General features: G+C 40.7%; 2 protein-coding genes across 6 annotated transcripts in view; one reads left to right on the top strand and one right to left on the bottom strand.

Annotated features, from left to right (window-relative positions):
* The window catches only part of col14a1b (collagen, type XIV, alpha 1b), a 188,057-nt gene that overhangs the window by 10,503 nt on the left and 156,858 nt on the right, over nucleotides 1-20,696 (bottom strand). For all 5 annotated transcript variants that reach the window (XM_085790906.1, XM_085790907.1, XM_085790909.1 and 2 more), the window contains 5 exons: nucleotides 6,250-6,345; nucleotides 5,961-6,014; nucleotides 4,570-4,623; nucleotides 3,603-3,656; nucleotides 2,898-2,969 (listed from right to left, as the gene is read on the bottom strand). In XM_085790906.1, coding sequence (XP_085647032.1) covers nucleotides 2,898-2,969; nucleotides 3,603-3,656; nucleotides 4,570-4,623; nucleotides 5,961-6,014; nucleotides 6,250-6,345 — 330 coding nt within the window. The remainder of the gene's footprint in view (nucleotides 1-2,897; nucleotides 2,970-3,602; nucleotides 3,657-4,569; nucleotides 4,624-5,960; nucleotides 6,015-6,249; nucleotides 6,346-20,696) is intronic.
* Nucleotides 9,442-19,873, top strand: LOC146978223 (CD209 antigen-like protein D). Its single transcript, XM_085790911.1, has 6 exons — nucleotides 9,442-9,847; nucleotides 11,059-11,151; nucleotides 11,252-11,344; nucleotides 11,427-11,551; nucleotides 18,844-18,968; nucleotides 19,477-19,873. The coding sequence occupies exons 1-6, from the start codon at nucleotides 9,694-9,696 to the stop codon at nucleotides 19,592-19,594; spliced, it is 708 nt and encodes a 235-aa protein (XP_085647037.1). The 5' UTR covers nucleotides 9,442-9,693; the 3' UTR covers nucleotides 19,595-19,873.

The raw sequence follows: 20,696 nt of genomic DNA, 5'->3' as shown, positions 1-20,696 counted from the left end.
TTAAAGCAGATATCAGTGGCACGGCCGTTTCGGCTAATGCTGTGTTCAAGGCAGGCTTTTGAAACCGTAAGTTACAGCTTCAAGTCACAACTACGACTTGGTAGCGTTCCAGGTAACCCGTAGCTCGTGTTTTTACCGTCCTGTTGTCTGTGAAAGTTCCCTATAACGGCCACTCGTAACTTCCGACCCGTGAACTCGTACCAGATCGAACTGGTATGACTTCACAGGAAGAAAAACACAAAGTACGAGTTTCCTTGAACGCACCATGAGTTAGCAGCCCCCGCCCTTGTCAGGCATCAATTGGTCCTCGTGCTACGTCACCACATTCACGCGCATCCCTTGGCTGCACACACAGCCCTTCATGCCGTTCTCTCCCCTCATTGGATAACACTTGTATCCCACAAGGAAAATTTTCTCCTCGGGTTACAGCAGAGCAGAGTGACGGAGAGACTCGTGTTTAGGCTGAAATACTTCATGTAAGTGATTGCTGACGGAAAATAGGACTATTTAGGACTTATATTAACAAAAACATTCCACTGATATCTGCTTTAAGATGGGAACTGGAATTCACCCTAAGTTTCAACATCTAGTTTGACATTTGATCATATTTTTAAAAACACTTGTGCATCTGCCGTGTAAAAATCAAACAAAGGAAAATAAGAGTCACTCTCCGTCTTCACCACAGAGTGTCTGAGCCAATAAAACGTCCTCCAGCGCCGACACCGAGCCGCTGCAGAGCGCTGCTGCGTTACAGACACTAAACTCAGCTTCAGTGGAGTTTAATGGGATTTTTCTTCCTTGACAAACTTTCTCTTAACGCTGCAGCCGAGCCGTTAAAATACAAACCTCACGCAAACTGTGCTGCTAACCAAAAAAAACCTGCTCCGCTGTACATTTCCCTCCACTAAGTTCACATTAAGATCTGCGATTGACAATAGAGTGATAATTAGTTAAGGCAGGCTCTCTGTAGTCCACCCACGCGTCTGTAATTACATGCTTGACAACATTTTATCACGGTGGTGCAAAGTAGTTTGTCGGCAGTTTGTGTCACCTCCCACAGAATCTCATCTGCAGTCAAAATGTGATTTACCGTCTCTGAACAATTCATTTAATTTGGAATAAATGCCAAAGCAGAGAGTGGTCACATGGTGGGATTCAATGTTGTGCATTTAGTACAAACAAAAAAGTGGAAAACAAAAACTCATCATACACTGAGGCTGACGCAGTAGTGGAGGTTTTTGTTTTTGGCTGCAGCACATGATCCGTTTCTATACATCTATGACTGACTAATGGTTTCCAATCTTACACATAGCTTAAACTCTAAAAAATAACATTTATAACTGTGTTTTCTGTGTTGGTATGAAATGATCAGTGTTAGATCCGATCTGTTTTAATTCATCATGTATTTATTTCCATGTTTTCCATGATGTTTGGTTTGAGGTGACAACTGAACACTTGTGTGTTCAGTCGTCACCTCAGTGTCAGTGGTTTCTTGCCCTGACACAGTCTTCTACAACTCTGGAGAAAATTTTATCTTTACTTTATGATATTCAGACTTTCCATTGTATGTTTACATTAGTACAGTGCTTAATGCTGCAAGGCCCTTTTAAGTTTTTCTACAGATGACTGAATGAAACATTTAGATTGTCTACAGTGAGAGACATTATGTGTCTTATTCAGGACTTCAGGGGGTCATCTTTAAAGGGATAGTTCAACATTTTGGCAAATTGGCCCATTGCCATAATCCCTATAGTTTTAGCAGTAGGTTTGTTACCTTTAATTGTCGGTGCAAGCTATTTTTAGAACGGCGTAGCAGAGCCGCAAGCTGCTCAGAGCTACGCTACAGTAGCTAATGGGATTTCTTGGTTTGCCTCATCAAACTCATCAAATACACAATCCAACAACTCCAGAACTCTCTGGTGGACAAGTTGTAACCTGCACATTCACCACGCTATGAGATAATAACAGAACGTTATGAGACAGAGTTGTTTTAGAGGGAAATTCATGCAAAACTGCTGATGCGTGTTTCCGTCGGGGGCAGTTTTTCAGCAAGCAGTCTCTGTATTTACCTCTAAAACAACTCTGTCTCCTAAAGTTCTGTTATGATCTCATAGCGTGGTGAATGTGCAGGTCACAACTTGTCCACCAGAGCGTTTTGGAGTTGTTGGATTGTGTATTTGATTAGTTTGATGAAGGAAACCAAGAAATCCCATTAGCCTCCGTAGCGTAGCTCTGAGCAGCTCGCGGCTCTGCTCATAGCTTGCACTGACAATTAAACGTAACAAACCTACTCCTAAAACTATAGGGATTATGGCAATGGGCCAATTTGCCAAAATGTTGAACTATCCCTTTAAGGGAATCCAGGATTTTTTAAAATCCTGCAGCATCAATCAAGTTTAAGAGTAGAGAGACTCTGTAGCTGTCAGCGTTCAGGTTGTACAAACATCTTCCCTGAAGGATGATGGGACTAACAGCTTCTGAATGAGGAGAGGAGGAAAGCCGCTCTTTGTTTAGCAGTGTCAGAGTGTGGTTGTTAGAAAAGGCAGACTGAGGCTCTGACAGGGATTTGTTTTGTCTTCACGCATCAACATGAACACACAATACTCTCCTCCCCTGATCTCAAAGAAGGCGTCGGACCTTCGGACCGGACAGGAAGCTGTTAATCCCACCGACAGGAGCTCCGTCTGGACTCTGTGCGCTCGACTGACAAGAGTCGGTTAAGCCTGACTGACACGACTTCCTGACTCCTCCTGGATATTTACACAGTGTCCAATCCATGTTTGTGTGGCAGAGAGGTGAAGGGAAACATGAAAACAAGGTCTCCTCTGTCACACAGGTGTAAAGCCACACCGAGCAGGAGGAAGACTAATGAGCGGCAGCAGCTCCGGATCACTCACCGGAGGTCCCAGTTCTCCCTGCTTCCCCGGAGAGCCGGTGCCTCCTGGAGCCCCTGGCGCTCCCGGAGTTCCCTGAAGAGACACAGACGGACATGAAGGAAGAATCAGACTCAGAGTCGACTTCATTAACTACTGTAGGAGTGCTGAGGTACATGTGATGAACACAGCATGGTGGTGGTGCGATTCCTGTCTTTTTTCCATGGCAGCTTTCCAATCAGTTGAGAATCAGTCCAACAACCGGAGCGTTTAATTGGATGCATGTATTCAGGACGTGCTGCTCCTCGGTGGTTTGCGCTGCTTCACACAGCTGCTAAATTAGTGGTGAAACTAAGTCGAGTCAAGTCTTTGCTACAAGTCAACACTGTTTATATTAAAACTACATTTTCATAATCAACAACTCTTCATAAGCTGAATTCTTCATGGTTATGTGTTGATTTTTTTGTTTTTTATTATCAGTAATCAGTTGAAAACACCTTTGGATGACTTTGGATTCACATTCCTGAGCTTCTCCCCCCCCCAAAAAAAAGGGTAATTATCTCTCAAAGTCACAGCTCCAATTAAAATCGACCTTCATGCGTCCAGCAGGAGACCCAGAAGCAGGACAAGTATAATCCTCGTCTCTCTGATGTCGCCGTCGTGTCGGTACATGTCCATGTACACATGTCCACCACAGATTAACACTGGTGATATTTCATCAGCACTTACGATGGTTCCTGTGGGACCCTCTCTGCCTGGCGGGCCGTCCTTACCCGGCAGCCCCTGAGAAGTGCAAATACACATGTATGTTGTTTATTATAATAATAATAATACATTTTATTTGTAACGCACTTTATATTTAACAAAAAATCTCAAAGTGCTACAACAGCAACCGAAAAATTTAAATAAGTTAAAACAAGAGTTAAAAACAGTTATCAAGGTAACACAAGCAAACAATTACAGATTTGTTTTACTATTATGATGCTATTTTCTACATGAGACATGGAGCTGTCATGAAGTCTTACCTGATGACATGTTTTTTTTAATTTTTTTTTTTTTATCCTAGTTGTTGTAGTAGAGCCAGTAGTGCTTATAATGTATAACCAGTCATGTAGTTAGAGTGGCTCATAGGTCTTATGTAAATATAAATAAGTAAATGCATAGATACATGATATAATATAAAGTATAACAGTTGTATAGAACAAATGTGACCTACAGGCCAAGAGGTGAACTGACTGTTTGACCACATCAGGACTTATAGCAGTGAAGTGATTTAGTGAGTGAATTAAATAGCAGTAATACACAGCAGTTAGTCGTACAGACAGTATAAATAGGAGTAAGTAGTAAGCATAGTGCAGTATTTAACTTATTACATCTGAAATATGACATTATATTAGCAGTTGCAGGATTTAAGGTGGACTGTGGAGATTTCTTAAAGAACAGTTGCATTAACCTTTAGTATTACAGTGTGTAACTCTTTAAGTTTAACTAATGTGCCCAGTTCATTTTTCTTCCTCATAAAACATCTCCAAAGTTGATATTTAAAGCATTGTATTAATGAATTCATCATCATTTATATTCATGTTTGGTGTGGTTTGATCATATTAAAGTACTTGTTGGTGTACTTTTAGTATCAGCAGTAGTAAATCTAGTAGTATTAACAGTATTAATGATGAGCTACTACAGTGTGACTCACTCTTTGTCCTGAAGGTCCATCTCTGCCTTGAGCTCCGGCTCTACCTGGCACTCCCTGAAACACAAAGGAGGAGGTCAGAGGTCACTGCAGGTCTCATTCACACCGACTCCAAATCCTCACAGACGCAGTGAGACTTTTTTACTTGTTATTGTGCAGGAAACATTTGGCCTAAATGTACTTTCCACTTTTCTTAACACACCTCCTCCACTCTGCTGTCATAAACTACGTTGTTACATAAACACTCGAAGTTCAGAAGCAGCGTCGTGTCACAAACTCAGGGGAATGGAAATAGATTTGAACCTTTTGCAAATGGCACCATTATTCACCGTCTGACAACTGTTTGTTTCCAAAAGGTCACGACAGTCCAGGTAATTTACAGCAGAGTAGTAATTACTTGTGGGAGGCTCTTCTCCTGCCCGAACTGCCCAGTGTTTTATCAATAGCAAAGTTAATTAACTTTTACATCTGTTCAAAAACACTTAAAAACACTTCACCACCACAGCATGACATCAACCCAGAAGAGCTAAAAGGCTGCAATACACCATTAATGAATAAGAATGAAAACTCAACCATAAAGAAAACAGTGTGGGTTCTGATGGTGTGAGATGATGTAGTGACATCTTCCTAATATGAGCTTTATCAGATGACAGGTCATAATTACTCAAAGGAAACCTTCACATATGACATCAATGTTTTCAAATTAAAGCAGATATCATCGGCACGGCCGTTTCGGCTAATGCTGTGTTCAAGGCAGGCTTTTGAAACCGTAAGTTACAGCTTCAAGTCACAACTACGACTTGGTAGCGTTCCAGGTAACCCGTAGCTCGTGTTTTTACCGTCCTGTTGTCTGTGAAAGTTCCCTATAACGGCCACTCGTAACTTCCGACCCGTGAACTCGTACCAGATCGAACTGGTATGACTTCACAGGAAGGAAAAACACAAAGTACGAGTTTCCTTGAACGCACCATGAGTTAGCAGCCCCCGCCCTTGTCAGGCATCAATTGGTCCTCGTGCTACGTCACCACATTCACGCGCATCCCTTGGCTGCACACACAGCCCTTCATGCCGTTCTCTCCCCTCATTGGATAACACTTGTATCCCACAAGGAAAATTTTCTCCTCGGGTTACAGCAGAGCAGAGTGACGGAGAGACTCGTGTTTAGGCTGAAATACTTCATGTAAGTGATTGCTGACGGAAAATAGGACTATTTAGGACTTATATTAACAAAGACATTCCACTGATATCTGCTTTAATTAAACTGAGATGTTATCAACTATATTGTGATGCAGAGAAACCTCACTTTAACCTCTCTATCTTAGGTCATTAATCTCACCATGTCTGGTCCAAACAGTGACTGAGCATGTCAGATTCTGACTGTTTTGAGTTTTTACCTGTGCTCCTTGTTGTCCGATGTCCCCTTTCTGTCCTCTCTCTCCTGGTGCACCCTGCGGGGACAAATAAGACAAATTAAACTGTGTTTATTTCTTGTAGTTTCTATCTTAAAATATTCATTCATTCATGCCTTTCTGACAGCAGATATATGAGACTGTGTGATACCGTTTACACAAGAGAATTTACTGAAACAACAGAGGTTGGTAGGTTGGCTGGCAGATTTTATTCTGGTCATGGCGACTGTAGAAGGTAAGAGTCACTTTATATGTGTTGGTGTTTGTCTCTTACCGGGGGTCCGATGATGGATCGTCCACTGGGTCCTTGGGGCCCTGGGGGTCCCTGAGGTCCTGGGACACCTGTATCGCCGACTGCACCAGTTGGACCCTGCAGAGAGAGACGGAGACGCAGACAGAGTGTTAAAGAGGGACTGTAGTCCGACAGCTAGTGTATGTGTGTGGGTGTGTGGGTGTGAGTGTGTATGTATTTGTGTATCTCTGTGTGTATATTTGTGGGGGTGGGAAGTTTGGGTTTTCATGGTGTTTTTTTGTTGTTCATGTTTTGTTTTGTTTTTATTCTCTGTGAGACACTTTGTGCTACTGCAAAGTATGAAAAGCGCTATATAAATAAAGTTGATTTGATTTGATTAGGATTTGCGGACCGTAACACACACAAGCTCCACTGCTATGTGGTCGGAGGTCGTTCTGTGATTCAGTGTGCAGTGACATTTAATAAATAAAAAGCAGTTTTGTTCAACAACTGGTTGAAAGAAAAGTGTTTATCAGTCTGTGATACAGAAAGAGTTTATTGTGTAGGTGTTTCAAGTTATTCTAATACATCATATAATCAGTAAAACAACTGATTTGATTGGAGTAATTGTCCCTCATACACCTTCACAGTTTTCTATAGGGCTGGAGTCTAGGTTGCCTGACAGGATGTTAATGACAGGGTGAAGTGACAGCTCTATACAGTATGTAATCACACACCAGGTCAAATCCACTTGTTATTATGTCTGAACACGTGTGAGCACATTATGGTCCTTAAGCTGCAGCTATTACAGAGAGGAAATTAAAGGGTGTGTTTGAATCGTTATCGATTTAGATCAGAAACGAGTCAGATAAACTTCCAGGCTTCAGCAGTGACGGTGGTATAAAAAGTAAGTAAATGAAGTATAAGCTCTGTTCCCAGTGTCACATTCAGTTTAATGCATTGATTTAGAATATAACAGCTCATCACAAACCTGACATATGTACTGATGTCTATGATTATGAACCCATGTGCGCTTTAAAATGGATAATATCTATTTTTCTTTTTCGATGATTACCAGTTATACTGAACCATAAAGGCCATAAAAACCTAATGGATGAACTTATCCAGCACACTCTCACACTTTCTCAAGTCGTCTTCGGTAATTGACGTGGTGTAAGCGCTCGCAGAGTCTCGATGTGAGATAATAACAGACTTCACAGGAAGGAAGTCTCCACCTCTACTGTGTGCGTGTGTGTTGAGTAGAAGGAGAGTGTGTATGCGTGTGTGTATGTGTGTGGTTGCCAGCTGTGGGACATTCCAGGGGTCATTGGTTTTCACAGACACGCAGCAGTGCGACACAGAAATGTTGAATTCATGAAGCTGCAGAAAAGGCTGGCAGGGATCACAGACAGACTCACAAACAGCCTGAGAGCAGAGAAGCTGCCTGCAGCACAGACACACCCAGGACCTGGACAGTCCAAGTCTGATAACACTGTGGCGAGAAGGGGCTCGGGATGAATAAGAGTCTCAAGACGACGTTTGATAAATGGTCTGAACTTGCCAAGTTAGCTGAAAAATGATCATCTACCTGCTCTACTGCAAGTTGAACAACCTGTTTAAAATCCAGGTGCAGGATAATAAGAAAAAGAAGGTTTTGCTCTTGCAAGTTCAGTTACAATCACAATTTAACTATTTAGCTATGATAATATTGCATGCATACGTATGAACTACAACAAACACCCTGAGGTTTCAAACAAGATGAACATTACTATCATCCTATCATCGACGTAAGTCAAAGTTTTCTCACCCACTCACATCGTTCAGTGGTTTTACTGATCAGAGATCAGACAAATGTGACAGCAGCGTGTCAAAGTGCCTGGATGAGTGCGTAGAGCCGCTTTCCTCCTGTCATCTCTTGAGATCTTATGAAGCTGGATGTCGGTGTGATAGTAAATGTTCAGTTCAATAATTAACAGCTGATTGGTTAAATATATATCTATAATGATGAACTATATGTTTGAATGCACTGATAAAACAACCAAAGTTGTTTGTGCTGATAAAACAACCAAAGTTGCATATCTATTTCTGCAGTAACAGGATGCCACATGTACCAAGCTAAATACCAGGGTTCACTAATACCACAGTCATGAGATCACACTGTTGGATGTTGTAATCTCATCACATCAAAAACAGGAAGCAGTAAAGAGCATTTGTCTCATGGTTGAACAGAGTTTGAATTAACAGTCTCATCAGCCTCTTTCAAGTGTTTGTTATTTGAACATGGAGCTATTAAACTCATACAAGTTAATCCTGAGGCTGCTGCATGTTGACTGAGCTCTGCACAGCTCTATACAATCTGGACCGACTTCCAATTGGGGCAAGAGTTTCCTCCATGATGCTTGATGGGGTTGGCAATCTATTGAGAACAACAGAAAAACCCATCCACACCCAGAGATATGTGCATACAGACTTTTTGCTATCTAAGGACAAAATCGACAAAGAATGAAAAAGGGGTGTGGCTTCATTTCTGTCAAGCTTCAAAAAGCCATGTCTATGTTTTAACTTTAAGAAAGATAAATCAATCCTCTTCCAATAAATGAACAAACATGGTTTTACCCAACCATAATGATAGAGGCACAAAGAAAGATGGCAAAAATTTCCAATTTTCACCCTGAATGAAAAGATTTGAAAGTTTCACACAATCGCTACAACTGTCAACTGAATGCTGCCAGCTCACAACTTCTCTGCTCTCCTCTCTTGGTGATTGTAAAGACACAGCACAGCATGAAACTGATGTTGTCTGTCCTGTGACCTTCAAACTGTTTCTTCCTGTTGTGTGGTCAGCGTCTTCTGATCACATCTGACTTGCTGCAATTTTATTGACATGAAGGATGTAACCCTCTGATGATAACAGAATAGGATGGATAGATTGCGCTGCCTCAGGTGTTTGTTGCATCACTGCAATTCAAAAAACGACAAACCAGGACACCTCGATACCATTTAGTTGACATTTTCCAAGAATCAGAATTGTGCTGATACCTCAAAAGTGCTCTAGCATACTCGACAAACTACAGATCACCATCAGGCTTCAATATCAAGATAGAATCTACACAGAAATCGAACAACACAAAAATGTTGCATCATTTAAAAAAAAAAAAAGAAAAAAAAAAGGCAAAATTATTTATGAATTTTTGACTGTACTATGGTGAAATTATGGCAGCGTGTACGTGTGTTTTCCTGCTATCACTTCCTCACCACTTCCTGCTGGTTGCTGACTGGGACATACAGAAACACAGATGCAGAGAAGCCCTGAGAAATAAACACTTACAGCAGCAACGGACAGGAGTTTATATTTACTTCAACTTCAACGTGATGATGGTCGATTAAAGAAGTCATCTGCTAGAGGAATACAGCGATGGAGTAACAGCAGTAGGACGCAACAGTCGTTAAAACTAAGACTATTATAAAAGGCTTTGTACTCGAAAAATGTCGTGTAATATTTATGAAGAACCAAATCTGATGGATGTACGCTACAGCAAAAGAGTCCAACAGGACAGAGGAGAGAGAGTGGAGAGAATGGTGGACATCTACGAGAGTGTTGACACAGAGCATCACGCTCATCTCTCTGCACGGGACAGAGGTACTGTACTGCAATATGTATGTGTGTGTGTGTGTGTGTGTGTGCACTCAGGTTTCAAATATTTGGAGATAAGATGGTGGTAATATTGATGCAAATTATGATACGATTCATTATTAAAGTATTTGCACTTAAATTGTGGAGATTATATTCTATATTAAGTTCTTATTGGGCTTTACCCATGTACGTTACTTCAGTGCTTTCTTTTTAACACAGGCTCTTATCAAACAGTTAAGTGACTGGATCACTCTGCAGCTGAGTCCAGTTATAGTGCAACATGGGAAATCTTAAAGAATAATCTGAAACTTTCCTAAAACTTCATTTCATTTGTTTGCTCATCTGTGCATCTTTACTTGAGCTTTACCAAGAGCAGACCAGGTTGGAGTTGACAAGTTTTTTAGCGCAACTTTTGGCACTAAATTGTCACTGCGCCAAGCTGAATCTGTCGACACCTCCCCTCTTTGAAAAAAATTCTTGATTGATTGTAATAATTTTGATAAAGTTAAGTGTCAAGTGAACAAGTTTAAAGAGCAACAACGCTGTAATTTCCAGGTCACAGTTGATGTACCTGATTCTAAACCCTCTCTGGCAGAAAAAGTTTGCAAATTACATTATATTGGTGGACAAAAAAAGCCATATGAGAATATGTAAGAATAAAAATCACCAAAAAATATGAATGTGTTTAGTCCTTTTTGTACGTACATGTATCTTTCATTTAAGCCTCTTGTGGCTGAAATAAATATTACAGGTGAATGTAATCTTACAGTAGGATTTGTTAACCTCAAGATGTTCATTTGTTTGCTCTCTGCATCTTTACTTGAATATCTTAGTTATTGTGAAGGTTTTCTTTTTTTCTTTATGTTTTGCATTTTTGTTTCATGCCACTACATTGAAAATGAGGTCCCGACCTTGATCTACTCCCAAATTAGAACAAAGGTTGAATAAAATACAAAAGAGTCAATGTGTGATCCCACACAATGGGAGTGTGCCAAATGCCCTTGCGTTGACTTGAGCTTTACATTATTAGATACGACATGTTCTAGTAAACAGCATGGAACTGAGAGTTTGTAGCTGTTGCTAATTTTAAACTCTTCAAATGATTTGTTGTGCAGAACAGTTTGCTTCTGTTCAGATGAGCTACATCTCAGTTTAAAGGAGGAAAAATCTCACCAGCTTCCTTCAACATGTTTAATCTTGATGTGTTCTCTATGTAGGTGTCCAACGAAACACTTTCATAAGCACCGTGCTGATTCTGAGTCTGCTGTGCATCCTGCTGCTAGTGGGGAGTGGTGTCCTCTTCAAGCTCTGTGAGGACCCCAACGTTATTCCAATGTTGTATCTTGAGTTGAGTTGCTTGACATTACATTACAGCTCCCTTTCTTGTTTTGTGTGTGTGTTTTTAACCAGACATACAAACCGTTGCAGAAAAAGAGGAGGTCGATAGTAATTACAAAATCCTGCAGATCAAGTTTGAGCAGCGTGACTGTCAGAACATGACAGGTGAAGAAGGTTTTAAAAGAAGCTGCAGACTTTAACTTTCAGTAATTAACCAGAATGATCATTTGAAATCTGTTTCTTACAGGATGGCGGCGCTTGCGATGCAGTTGTTACTTTAAATCTACTGAAAAGAAAAACTGGAATGAGAGCAGGGAGGACTGTAAGAAAAGAGGAGCTGATCTGGTGATGATAAACAGTCAAGAAGAGCAGGTGAGTGTCTCTCAGTCTCGTGTTACATTAACACGAGAAGTTCTGCAGCATTTAACAGAGGTTTGTAAAATCCGCTGGGAATAGGACTAAAAACTGGTGTTCTTTTACTTTAGTACACTCCAGAAGATAATCTTGTACTTGTAACTTCACTTCAATTATCTGATGTTGTGAGTTAAATTGCAGTCTAAGAAGTCAGGTGAACTAGTTTAACAATTTAATTTCCAGGTCATCGTACATGTACCTGATTCTAAACCTTGCAAATTATATTATATTGGGGCGGTGCGTAAAGGCAAAAAAAAAGCCAAAAAATATACTTAAAAAAAATATATATATATATTATATTGGTAGACAAAACAAAGAAACAAGAGAACATGTAGGAATAAAAATCACCAAAAATACGAATGTGATTGGTCCTTTTTGTACTCTTGTGGCTGAGGTGAATATATCAGGTGGATGTTTTTACCAGAGACTTTAGTTTCAATCTTCATGAAATTCTGTTTCACCGGTGTCAGAACAATTAAATAGTACAAGAAGAAAGAATACAATACAATAAAAATAGGGTAAGGAGGCTATACAAAAAATAGATAAATAAATAAAAGTGCTTACATAGCAGCATGGTACAAGTGCAATTTAATAAAAACTAAAATTCACATTTATATTGTACAAGATATGAAATTGATATATTGCTGAGAAATTAATCATTCAGATTCAGCACAAGGATCAATAAAATTATCGGTGTTTGTTATTGCTGGCATCAGGTCATCAACGAGGATGTTGTTTCTACAGGGATGGTCAAAAACATGACAGACACATTTACAACCATAAAGTATTAATGTGTGAACAGTGGAATAATTGTCTGTTCTCTTGACAAATTGTCAGGACTTTGTCAGTGAGATGAATGAAAATGAAACCTCATGGATCGGTCTGTGTACAGAGTTAGTAGACAGTTGGACCAACAAATGGGTATGGAAGTGGGTTGATGGAACACAACTCGGGTATGGGTGAGTAATGGATATATATCCAATATTGTGTTTTCAAACTTATATAAACATTTTAAATGCATCAAATTAGCATTTAATCAGATAAGGAACAATTCAATGCATGACTTTAAATTAAGATCAATGTGTGTGTGTGTGTGTGTGTGTGTGTGTGTGCGCGCGCACGTGTGTGACATACAATGTAAAATGTTGTATGTCAATGCTGCTGTCACCACTGAACACACAAGGAACACACTTTTTCAGTAGCTCATCTGTAGTAAATCCAACCGGCTGAAAGACTTTCAGAAACTAAATATGAAGCTTAGTTGCAGTGACGAGCCAGAATTCACATTTCCAAGCATAAGAACCAAATTATATCACATCAATAATCTGTTTTGTTTTGTGATGTTTAACCAGAACAATGTGGTTCAGAGCCTGGAAGGTAGAAGTGGACACTGCCCCCCGGTATAGCGCCATGGCCTATGTTATTAAAAAATGGATGCACAGCGAGGATGGACCCAGACAATGGATCTGTGAGAAGCCGATCTGAGAAGCTCCTGGTGAACGTGCAGTCTTGTCCCTCACTTCAAATAATTTCCCGGATCTCTGGTTCCCCTTCTTTAAAAGCCGCAGCACACAATAAAAGCCAACACAATAAGATGAGGTGCTCTGCTTCAATCAGGACTCCTAGAGGCCAGAGTGTTCATAACATGTTCGAGTTCAGTGTGTCTTCTGGACTGCTGCAGGATTTGGCTTAATGGTGGCACTAATGGAGACGTCACAGAGAAAGTATGTTGATGTTGAACTGTGGATTGACAGACGGACGGTTACATAGATATTTGTTATTATTTATCATGTGTCACTAAGCAGTTTCTCTGAACAGCAACGGAAAATAAATGAGAAAAACACATTTCCTGTTTTGGACAAACTTGTGGTGTGTGTGCTGTGTGTGCGGGCGTGGGTGAGGGACAGCTATTAATAACTGCTGTTATTGAGAGAAAACCTTGTACCTCTAAACTCTCACATTGTTTTGAACAAAACAAAACAAAAATTTAATTTGACTTTTACTGTTCATATTTTTTTTTTCTAAATGACTTTATAAAACCAAAGACTAAAAATTGTCAGTGGCAGTGACAAAGCAGAAGTATACTGTAGAGAACCAGCGAACTGGAGGTGCAAAGTTTTATTTTATTTTATTCAAAACAGTCAAATAAAAGGAGTGTAAGTGTTAGCTGCTATTTCCTCAGTAATCTCTAAGGAGCTGAAGCATTAACTCATTGAGTGCCAAAAACGTAATTTTAAGTTTTTTATTTTTTATAATTACAAAAATATACACTCTAAGGGCCCATTCACATGGAGCGTCTTTTGCGCAAGCGTTTCCATTGTTTTCAATGTAACCACGCGCCTTGCGCGCACAAAATCTGAAGCGACGCGCCTTTTTATCTGTGCGCGTCCGAGGCGCACCGAGATGAAAATATCTCAACTTTTTCGAATGCCGCACGCGTACCGCGTGTCATGTGATCAGATTCAGCTGCACGGACCTGCTTCACCAGCAGCAACAAGCAGCCCGGCTCTCAGTGCTTGCCCGCTTTCAGCAGCTCCCTCTCGGTGAGCGGCAGCTCAGTTCTCCCCCGGTCCAGCTCGGATCTCTACTCCATAGCTGCCGTAGCAGCAGTGTGATACCAGTACATTTAACCGCATTTTTAACTTTTATTAGACACAAGGTAGGGAGTTCACGTCTGGCCTGCCTCCCTCCTCTCCACACGGCGGTGAGTCCTCCGTACAAACTGACAGACAGATCGAGCAGTGAAGCTGCTGAGAGGGATTCACGGTGCTTTAAATCTGATCAGCTCTGTGTTTACTCAATTCCTGGTTAAATGACAGAAGCACACCACTAATGTAAAAATGTGACAGGTTCTTTTGGTTGCTTAGTAACGGCAGACGCGACCATAGACGCGAGCTCAGAAGCGCTTTGAAAAACGCATGCAAAACGCTCCAGCTGGCGTTTTGCACGTGTTTTCAGGCGCTCCATGTGAATGGGGCCTAACCCACCTTTTGTGTGAATTTGGGAACTCTATGATGAACAGGACTGACTAGATGATCAAAATTCATGAAAACGATCTAGACATTTTTATCAGAATTCGGCTTTTGATGGTTGCTGCATTAGTCGAATCAGTGGCGCATGCAACCCTCTGCGCCAAACATTGCTGAATAAAACAGGCCATATCTTTAAATCTACTGTTACAACTTGGTACCACTAGTTAGCGAACACGTTCCGCCCGGTCTAGCAGTAGTTGTGTTATTGTTGTTTTGTAGCGCCCCCCATGGTGGTTTTGTGAATAGAACAACAATATTTATCTTACACGAACCCTTTGACCCAGAAATGTAAGTGTCAGAAGAGCGACAGGCACAAACAGCGCATATTTAATAAAAGACGTTATATCTCCATTTCTAGAAAACAAACAGGGATTTTGATGAAAACTGCCCACTGTTTAGCTCGGGATTGCTCAGGAACGAAGGCATGTAGAAATAAACGGTTTGTCCCCATTTGAAGCAGAAAGTTTCCCCTTTCAAACGAGCCATAGTATGTGTGCATAGCTATAATATAGAATACCCTATGGCTCTACAAAAATTGTCAACAATGGTCTAAATTGCCGACACCAGGATTAAAACTTTGGAAAACAACGCAGCACTCAATGAGTTAATTCTAAAACGATAAAAATAACCTAAATAGCAGATAACATTCTCAATAGATAACACCCTGAGAACATGAGTCTGTGGTTGTGTTTTTTCTTTCCTCTGCAAAAAGCTTCCTGACTCAGAAGGAAACAGACAAACAGTGATGACTGGTCAGAAACCAGTTCAGTTTGCTTTTAGCTTCTTCACAGATCAAGATGTCTACAGATATTCAAGCTGGGTCAGACCTGAGAGTGAAATATATCAGAGGAGTTCAAGAGGACAGAAGTCAGAGAGAGACCGACAGGGTGGAGATGTTGGAGGACGGACTACAGCAGACTGATGTTGGGTTACAAACAGCTGGTAAGTATGAAGCAGCAAATAAAAAGCAAGTTTTCTTTATCAGTGAGTGGAGATTTTAAATTTGTGTTTTAAACCATCAACATTTTCAGTTTGATTACTACAAGAGAACATATTACCTGATCATCCATTCCTATTCCTTTAACAAAAGAACATACAATGAACGTCAGACTCTTCATCTGGGTACTATTAAGAAATAATGATTTTGATTCCCCTAAACGATTCTTAAACAATTTTCATTCGAGCTGACTACCGACTGCCAGAAAGTTAAGTTAGTTATCTGCCTGCACAGACCACCTGCCTGTGCAATCCTAGAATGACAAGTATTGATTTTTTTTTCTCGCACGTGTAAAATCGTATTTTCTTGTAGAGCTGCGTGCAGCGCATCTATTCACTCAGCCCCTCTTTGCCCCGCTCTCTCTCTCTCACAACCACTGTACATTAACAACAGACCTGTCTGTGAACAGCCTCTCCTCTCCGTGCACACTCTAAAGCCCGTTTAAAACAGAGATCCTGCTTTATTGCCTTATGATCCCCCATTACGACGGCTTGGCTCTCACTCTTACATGGACGTCGAGTCGGCTCTGTGACTTCCTCCTCGCTGCCACCTTAAAGGCGGAACAACAATGGCCCCCATGTTGTACTCGTACATTGTAATACAGAACTGTGAGCTGAGTTATTGTGCAACAGCATAAAAAGCTTGTGTCAAAACACGAGACATTAATATGAGACTCTTTTAAAAGCAAACTTTTCGGGGTATCTTTAATATAATATATTGCCTGATACATTTTCCCCCGTCTTTAAAAGAATTGGAATCGAGAATCATTAGTAACTGGAATCGAAACGTGGAATCACAACCGGAACCGGATTTGGAATCGCTAAATTTCAAACGACGCCCAACCCTAGTGAGAATCACCTGAATTCAAGTGTCATACTTTTCATCAGGCAGTTAAACTAAAGGCAAAGAGAAGCTTTAAAGGTCAAGTCAGTCCCAGAGAAAAGGCTAAAAGAAAGTGTGTTTTGCTTCTGTAGGACAGCAAACTGAGAATAAGCGTCCAGCTGTCAAGAGAAGCTGGATCAAATCTTTGACAGTGGCTGTGGGAGTGCTGTATGTTCTGATACTGGCTGGGATCATTGCACGCTGTGAGGAGTTTTATTACTGAACATTACATGTGTTATTTTGCACTTTAAAACCTCTTCAAGTAAAAACAGCTTCACCTTGTAAAACTGATTGTGTTTGTTTGTAACTTGTCATGTCAGCCAACATCTGTTACAGGCTAAAAGACAGTAGTTCCCTCTGCCTATTACTAAACTGCAGTTAGCAAGTATCACAGTAACATTAATGATTCATAGACTGTGAGTTCATAATGTATTTCTTGAAATCAGAATTTATATTTCTTATGTGTTTCTTATTTTGTTGTGTTTCAGATATTGTAGATGATTTAGAGAAAGAACATGCAGTTATTTGTGTTTGTGTGTTTTAACCAGATATGCAAACCGAGGAGGCTGATAGAGCTTACAAAACGCTTATGGACCACTGGGACTGTCTGGACATGACAGGTGAGGAAGGTTTGAAATGAAGCTTCAGACTTAATTTACCAGATTGATCATTTGAAATCTGTTTCTTGCAGGATGGCGGCGCCTTCGATGCAGTTGTTACTTTAAATCTACTGAACAGAAAAACTGGAAAGAGAGCAGGGAGGACTGTAAGAAAAGAGGAGCTGATCTGGTGGTCATAAACAGCATCGAAGAACAGGTCAGTGCGTTTCAGTTGATTTTAGCCATTTATCACAGCTCTGTTATATTCACAGAGGAGGTACTGAAATTAAACAGAGCAAACCTCTGGTTTAATGCTAATGGAATGCCTTTAATTTAGTGGAAGAAAGCAAACCACATTCCCCCTAGGTTCAGAAAGTTGGACTCTGGCTGGAAGTTGAACAGTGATCATTTATTGCCTCACAAAAAATATTATTTTGCAGTGCATGGAATTAGTATAAAAACAAAAAATAGAGCTCTTTCAAAAAAATAAAAAATAAAAAAGTTCAAATGAAAGTGTCCCTTCTTCTATATTAGAAGATCGAGTCAATTCCGGTGATGTGTGTGCGTGTGTGTCTGTTTGTTTGACTACCATGGTAGCTTTTGTGGTGAATGCTCTTATCTATGTCAAGTGAAGTGAGCAGATGTCTGTGGTCTTTGGAGTGGATCCCCTTTTTTCAGAATTGTACCAATCAATCCCTGATCCAGCAAAAAAAACAATAAAACAATCTACATGCATGGTGCAGAAAACACATTTCCATTTGTACAGTATCCATATTCATCACATGACTTTTTACTACACCTACTCTGATTCTCTGCATATATTCAGATGCAGGGCATACACTATTCCAGGCATCACCAAATGGTGGACCTTGGTCCGTGATGGTTCGATCCGGACCCAAGACCAATCTCATGATCATCGCGATGATCCACATCCATGCATATTCAAGCAGTTCTCTCTCCCACATACAGTCCTTCATTCTGCTTCAAAATGCCTGGGGTCAGTGGGGTGTAACTCTATTTGTATTCGTCCCGCGCCGTCATCACGAATTGGTGCACACAGTCACACGACGAATACGTCTGAGTGAATATTTAAAAACAAAAAAAAAGAGTGCTCACTCCAACCTAGGTGGCGGTAAAGAGCCTAAAAGCTGCCTGCAACTGTCATAACAGACGAAGAAGAGGAACAATTATGAAGTTAGAGGAGCGGCCTGCCTCATTTATGTCATCGTTTGGCTTCTTAGTGAAACACAACAGCGACGGCTCACGACTGGTCGACTCGATAAAGTCCTTCGGCGAATTGAATTAAGTTAAACTACTTTAAAGAGTAACAATGCGGTATTTTCAGAGTCACAGTGGATGTACCTGATTCTAAACCCTCTTTGACAAAAAGAGTTTGCAAATTACATTATCCTGGTAGACAAAACAAAGACATGTGAATACATAGACGTTTAAAAAAACACTGAAAACACTGTGTGTTTAGTCCTATTTGTACAGGGGTAGTGGTTCTCTTGTAGCTATTTATACACTCTTGTAGCTATAATTGACATAGAGGTGGATGTTTTATCACAGTATTATAAGTGTTTGCTGGCCCTGACTGAAAAGCATACTGCTGGTATCAGGTCATCAAGGGGGATGTTGTTTCTACAGGGATGGTCAAAAGCATGAAAGACACATTTACAACCATTAAGTATTAGTGTGTTAACAGTGGAATAATTATCTGTTCTTTTGACAAATTGTCAGGAATTTGTCAGTGAGATGAATCAAAAAGGAGAATCATGGATCGGTCTGCGGACAGAGGAAAAAGGCGCTGGATGGACCAACCAATGGGAATGGAAGTGGGTTGATGGAACACAAGTACAATATCAGTGAGTAAACAATATACATCCAATATTGTGTTTCCAAACTTATATAAATATTTTAAATGCATCAAATTAGCATTTAATCAGATAAGGAACTATTCAATGCATGATTTTAAATGGAGACCAAAGCAACATAGATGTGTGTGCGTGTCTGTGACTATATAGTACAATGTAAATCTGAAGAGGTCAAAGGTTGTAGATGCTGCTCTTGACAGGACTGGATATTGAAGTTGTATTTTACTGTTCCACCACATGAGGGCATCGTCCTCTGGGCTGCTGTCACCACTGAACACACAAGATGGTGAAACAAACTAATTTGACTATTTTCAGTAGCTCATCTGTAGTAAATCCAAGCAGCTGAAAGACTTTCAGAAACTAAATATAAAGCTCAGTTGCAGTGACAAACCAGAATTCACTTTGAGTTTCCAAGCACAAGTGAAGTAAATTATCTCACATCAATAATCTGTTGTGTTTTGTGACTTCTAACCAGAACAATGTGGTTCTCTTTGTTCAGAGCCTGGCAGGTAGAATTGGACACTGCCCCCCAGTATAGCGCCATGGCCTATGTTATTCAAGTATGGACTTACAGCAAGGATGGATCCAGACAATGGATCTGTGAGAAGCCGATCTGAGAAGCTCCTGGTGAACATGCAGTCTTGTGCCTCACTTCATATCATTTCCCGGATCTCTGGTTCCCCTTCTTTAAAAGCTTTTGTACACAATAAAAGCCAACATGATAAGATGAGCTTCACTCAGGCCTCCTACAGGCCACAGTGTTCATTACATGTTCGAAAAAAATAAATAAATAAAACAGGCCCCAAGACTGGCACTGGAGGTCACAGGTCAAAGGTCATGAAGCATCCAGACAGAAAAAGCTTCATCCACTGTTCATGAAGGAGCTTTAAGAATTTCATGTCGACCGGATTTGGCTTAATGGTGGCGCTAATGGAGACGTCACAGAGAAAGTATGTTGATGTTGTACTGTGGATTAACAGATGGATGGTTACACAGATATTTGTTTCTGTTTACCAAGTGTCACTAAGCAGTTTCTCTGAACAGCAACGGAAAATAAATGAGAAAAACACATTTCCTGTTTTGGTCAAACTTGTGTTGTGTGTGCTGTGTGTGTGGGCGTGGGTGTGTGTATGTGGTTGAGGGACAGCTATTAAAGGGATAGTTCACCCTAGAATGATATTTCGCTCATTATCTACTCACCCTCATGTTGACTAAGGGCTGGAAGAATTTTCAGAGTCCACCGTCCCTTCTCTGAGTTACAGGGGGTCTTGGCGTAGCAGTGCATTTCAATGCCACGGTAGCAAAGGGACACCAGAGCTCTTCGTAAAAAAACACACACAAAAAAACATCCAAATACCTCCATGATGCTCGTATGTAATGTCCGTCTTGTGCTGAAGCCCCAAATTGCGTAATTGTCCCGAAAAAAAATTAAATAAGTCCACATTCCAATAATTTGTAGCATTAGCTCCTAGTGTCTGTTGTCTGCTCTTCCGCTGCCAGCGCGCATGCGCAAGGTTCGCACTGATACTGAGACCGACTGAGACTCGAGTCGGTCTCAGTGCGAACCTTCGCTCAAGAGCTCTGGTGTCCCTTTGCTACCGTGGCATTGAAATGCACTGCTACGCCAAGACCCCCTGTAACTCAGAGAAGGGACGGTGGACACTGAAAATTCTTCCAGCCCTTAGTCAACATGAGGGTGAGTAGATAATGAGCGAAATA

The sequence above is a fragment of the Trachurus japonicus genome, chromosome 11, assembly GCF_045865225.1.
Source record: "Trachurus japonicus isolate A0001 chromosome 11, Traja_1.0".
In the NCBI taxonomy this organism is placed as follows: domain Eukaryota; kingdom Metazoa; phylum Chordata; class Actinopteri; order Carangiformes; family Carangidae; genus Trachurus; species Trachurus japonicus.
Note: the sequence above shows the minus strand (reverse complement) of the source record. Positions and strands in the feature narration are given on the sequence as shown.

Bases quoted from the DNA above. Each gene is read 5' to 3' on its own strand.
- LOC146978223 (XM_085790911.1), top strand. From the start codon at position 9,694: ATGTCGTGTAATATTTATGAAGAACCAAATCTGATGGATGTACGCTAC. The intron at 11,345-11,426 runs GTGAAGAAGGTT...TGTTTCTTACAG, and splicing joins TGACTGTCAGAACATGACAG to GATGGCGGCGCTTGCGATGC. The intron at 11,552-18,843 runs GTGAGTGTCTCT...ACAAATTGTCAG, and splicing joins TAAACAGTCAAGAAGAGCAG to GAATTTGTCAGTGAGATGAA.